The sequence below is a fragment of the Penaeus monodon genome, chromosome 42, assembly GCF_015228065.2.
Source record: "Penaeus monodon isolate SGIC_2016 chromosome 42, NSTDA_Pmon_1, whole genome shotgun sequence".
Lineage (NCBI taxonomy): Eukaryota > Metazoa > Arthropoda > Malacostraca > Decapoda > Penaeidae > Penaeus > Penaeus monodon.
Window position 1 is genome coordinate 3627520 of NC_051427.1, and position 5000 is coordinate 3632519.

A 5000-nucleotide genomic window follows, 5' to 3' on the forward strand; every position below is an offset into this window, starting at 1 on the left:
GAAGAGGAAAGGCAATCGTTGATAACAGCAAGAGAAGAGAGCTGGGAGTTCTATAAACGGGGTTCAGGGACTACGAGCTAATTCAGAGATTAATGTGAAGGGTGATCAAACGAAGAGGAAAGTGTGGTTAAATAGCGCATGAGAATGGACAGAAGAGAGACAAGTAACTTCATGTGAGAGGGAGAGAACAGGGATCTCCAACCTACGTCTTGTAGATGGAAACTGATCTGATTCGAGAGATGAAGAAAACATTGTTTTGTTAAAGGTAGGTCTACTGCATTCCCATTAAATCCTAATGGAGTTCATATTTTGGAAACCTTACAAAAAATAATTAGATTTCTTTTCTGAAAGTTGGGCGACAGCATTCCCAATAAATCATAATCGAATTTATATTCTGGGAAAAAAATACTTTTCCAAAGGTAAGTCTGCTGCATTTTAATGTGTTCCTGCTATGAAAATAGGGAATTATGTTCATTATAGTATATATTCCATTTGAATGTGTACGCAAATACTACTTTTAAATATAAGTAAGAAAGACAAAAACTTATTGTCACTCGAAGACAGTCGATATATATATATATATATATATATATATATATATATATATATATATATTCTAGCATTTATTGTGATAAAAATGGCCATTATAGATTTTGGCTTTATATCGAGACCTGATTACCTTTCTTCAGCACATTTCTTGGAATCTGTCAGACAGGAATCTTGATACTAACATTGCGGAATTACAGCAGACTGAAATCATTTTATTGATATTGTCCTTATGCTCTGCATCGTTTTTAACACTAATGTCAATATTCTTCACAGTGACAGAATTCATGGAAATGTCAGTGCTCAGGTTAGTTTGTGCCCCTAAATCAGATAAATATTTACAGTGATTGTCTTTGGATACAGACATCGTCAAATGTACAGCCACGGAGGATCTAAAGCTAAATATATTGTGGAGAATAATTGTAAGGAAAACATACAGTCAACATCTTAATAACTAATTTTATGCTAATATTTTTTTCACACAGCGTTTACAGAAGTTCACAGTACAAATGGGATACAACATTGAACTGAAGGCCTTTGTACACGTTGAGTATTGCGAGAAGTTGAAACGTAATTATCTTGCCTTTTGTAATAACTTCTTCCAATTTACGCCTTTTTCAGCAACAGTGAAACTTGTTCATCGTTGACGAAAAACTTCAGTAGACCGAAACACTACGCGGCTATCTAAGGAAAGAAAATTCCATCCATCAACAATTTGCAAAGACTGTAGACATGTGTTTTGTAACCCTGAGACTTGTGTTTCGAATCTTAAAGAACACGTGAGTAACTATTGACCGATTACAACGATCCATGCGAGTGTGACCCACCATTCTTCGTTTTACAGAGGCTATGTTCTTGCACAAAGCCCGTAGGCTTTGGGTTTCCCTGCAACCCCGGACTACACCGGACCTTCCCGCAGAACTTAGTCAACGACACCGGCTTTGGTCATGTAGTCGAGGACGGACAAGAAACGCGGTCGCAGTAGGGGGTTGGAGTCCAGGGAATCCAAGATCTTCTGCTGAAATTCCTCACTACCTTCGGCACTGAAGAAATCGTCGGCTTCGGGGATATCGTCCGAATTCATGACGATAAAAGGGATGGCCATGAGGCTGATCAGGAGGCCGAAAATATGCTTGTCTCGGAACTCGTGTTTGAGGTCCTCGAGGCTGAACGGGACGCGGTGACCGGCTGCCTCCGACACTTGGCTGAAGGACGTGTGGTAGGCCGCGAGGAAGTCCTGCACGCTGCTGCCGATAATCGAGCCGTTTATGCTCGAGAAGCAGAAGTAGTTGAGGTCAGTGGCAAGCGAGGCGAAGCGGGTGACTTGCAGGTCGAGCAGCATCACCTCCAGGGGCGCTCCCGAGTCGTCATACCTGTGAGGTCGAGAATGCCGCCTTGAGTGCAACCATTGCTCACTGGCAAGCCCTAAGTACATTCAGAAACGATTTCATGAACACAAAACAGAAAGAAAAGAAAAGACCGACTTACCTAAACATAAAGTTATTGTTCCAGCAGTCCCCGTGACAAATGACCTGAAACTGAGGTTCCGCTGCTAGTTGGTCTTGGAATAAATCCACGTTCCTCTGCTGGTTCCGAATGGTCCATTGCATGATGTTATCGTAGCCTTCGATTTTGCTGAGTAGCTTCACTGCCCCATCCAGATTGTTTGCCATTAACTTCTGTAGAAATTCTCGCTCGTCTCCCGTACTTGTCATCCAGTCTTTCTTGAGGAGCGGGTGTCGGTCGGTCGGGTCTCCATACCTGCTCTTTAGGACATCCGAAGCTGCGTGAAGCCTTGCCAGCTCCTTGAAGACGAGGTTCGCGTGCGCGGCGTCCAGGCCCAGCTTCCGGTCGGCCATCTTGAATCCTCGGGCGCGAAGGTCCTCGAAGAAGATCATTTCGGTGCCGACGTTGCTCTCCGCGAAGTGGAAGGTGGGGACCCTCAGTCCGCTCAAACCCGCCCGTCCCAAAGCGGAATTCAGATCCGGCAAAATGTCCGTGTAGAAATTGATCTCCTTCTCCAGGATGTCGCTTATCATGTCGCCCATCGCTTCCACTTTTCGCTGCGGATTCAGCTTGACGACGTAGGACGCGTGGCGGTCCTTGGCGTCCAGCGAGTAAGTCACCTCAACGCTCGTGACGCAGGTGGCCATGTTGTCGCCCTTCTGCGTGAAGTCCTTGACGGCCCAGGACAGGAGGCGGGCGTCGGGACCCTTGTCCTTCGCCAGCGTCGCCTCCACGTGCCGCTGCTTGATGAGGTCCTGCGGCTTCTCTGCCTGCGGCTTCTCTGCCTGCGGCTTCTCTGCCTGCGGCTTCTCTGCCATGTCAGCTGCAATGGACATACATGGGGTTAAGGCCTACATGCATACGGAGAGATGTGTGTGTGTGTGCGCGCGTGTGCATGTATGTGCATTTATATCTATCTATCTATCTATCTATCTATCTATCTATCTATCTATATCTATATATATATATACATATATATATTTATATTCATATATATACATATACACACACACACACTATATATATATATATATATATATATATATATATATATATATATATATATATATATATATATATATATATATATATATATATATATATATGAGAGAGAGAGAGAGAGAGAGAGAGAGAGAGAGAGAGAGAGAGAGAGAGAGAGAGAGAGAGAGAGAGAGAGAGAGAGAGAAAGACACACACACACACACACACACACACACACACACACACACACACACACACACACACACACACACACACACACACACACACACACACACACACACACACACACACACACACATACACACATATATACACATATGGATCTATATGAATATAAATATATATATATATATATATATATATATATATATATATATATATATATATATATCGCCCTATCAACATATTTTTTCATATCCATCTACCTATCAATATAGCTATATCTCTCTCTACGAGGGGGCTTCAAAAAGTCCATAACTAAAAAATCATATGGACGGATTTTGATTTCAATGCACCTGAACATTCTCGTACCAACGTGTTATAACATGTTCAAACATGAACCCTTAAATGCAGGTAATAACGCATCGCCTCCAATTGCAAGTCAGGCACCATTCAAGCCTCCAATTGCAAGTCAGGCACCATTCAAGCCTCCAATTGCAAGTCAGGCACCATTCAAGCAACATGGAATCCAACAAAATCCTTGCAGTAATATAAACATTGTAAACATGAATCACGAGTGAATCACATCATTTCGTCATTTTCGCAGGAATAAAAATAACAACAATGAAAGTAAGAATTTATAGTAACAAATATAATTCGATGAAATTGCATTCTTCAACTAAAAAAGATCATGAATTTCAGTACCCGAAAAAAAGAATAAACAAATAATAAACACCGTAAGCAAAATAATAAAAGATAAGCAACGCACAAACGAGAATAAAAAAATGAAGAGATATAGCAAAATTCAGTGCAATGCTGCAATACGATTTGATAAAGTAACGATAAAACGACAAGGTTAAGTTCGAAAGTACAAATGGCGCAATGCAATGATGCAATGACAGAAAACCTACGATTGCCCGAATTACAGATAAATATACAATATATGTAATACGGTTCTCAAAATATAAGTAAGATTTACTGCAGTGTGTGGCTAAACATATTACTGCATTCAATTTCTTCATGGAGTCTATAAGTAAATGTTTGTTCCATTAGCTTTAGGATGTGGCACAGAGCAAATCACAGACGAGATTGCAAAGAAAAGTGAGACTTTTTGTGCATACCGCCGCGGGGGAACGCACGAGTCCTGGGTGAATTTCCAGCTTTTATATATTAATTCATCTTATGGTACAGGGGTGAATGGTCAAACACTCTACCATGTTAATGCTATTGTAACCCCCCCCCCCCAAAAAAAAAAAATGCACAAACTGGATTTATTTTTAATAGATCTGCACAGTTCTCCAATTTCCTGTCACTATACGTGAATGATTATCAGTAATGGATATGATAAAGTCTCCGCCGGTTCAGACAACCTTCACTTTGTCTTTATTTTAAGTCTTTCCGAGAGATCTGGTGTGGCGGATGAGTCTGTCTGCGTGTAGTGGCCGACCGCGGGTACAGCGAAAAACACTCGACAAATTTACTCACTTCGTTAGCACAGTTCTGGTTTATCTATTGCTACGTTTTTCAGTGGTGAGGGACAAGCTGACTATTTATCTGTCGTAGGAAAATGAAAACTATAGGGCTGCTTTATATTTCGTAATATATATCTCGTTCACAAGAAACAAACTTGCTCTTACTGCCATTAAACAATCTGAACTGCTTAAATGCCTAAAAAAGAAAAGAAAAGAAAAAAAAAAGAGAAAAAAAAAATCGGAGATTACAGTAGAATTGCTGGAAAAGATCCCATCGGAAGCACTTTGTACAATAATTTCATTTCATAACTAATT

General features: G+C 40.9%; 1 protein-coding gene across 2 annotated transcripts in view; it reads right to left on the minus strand.

Annotated features, from left to right (window-relative positions):
• Positions 1-740: 740 nt before the first annotated feature.
• The window catches only part of LOC119599433, a 4736-nt gene continuing 476 nt past the window's right edge, over positions 741-5000 (minus strand). The window contains exons 2-4 of one of the 2 annotated variants that reach the window (XR_005231070.1): positions 2035-2875; positions 1374-1919; positions 741-1230 (exon numbers count right to left, since the gene is read on the minus strand). Coding sequence is in view for 1 of the 2 variants with exons in the window: in XM_037949206.1 (XP_037805134.1) it covers positions 1469-1919; positions 2035-2875 (1292 nt within the window). In the remaining variant the exon portion in view is untranslated. Of the gene's footprint in view, positions 1920-2034; positions 2876-5000 lie in introns of both variants that reach the window. The other variant, XM_037949206.1, reaches the window with a different exon arrangement.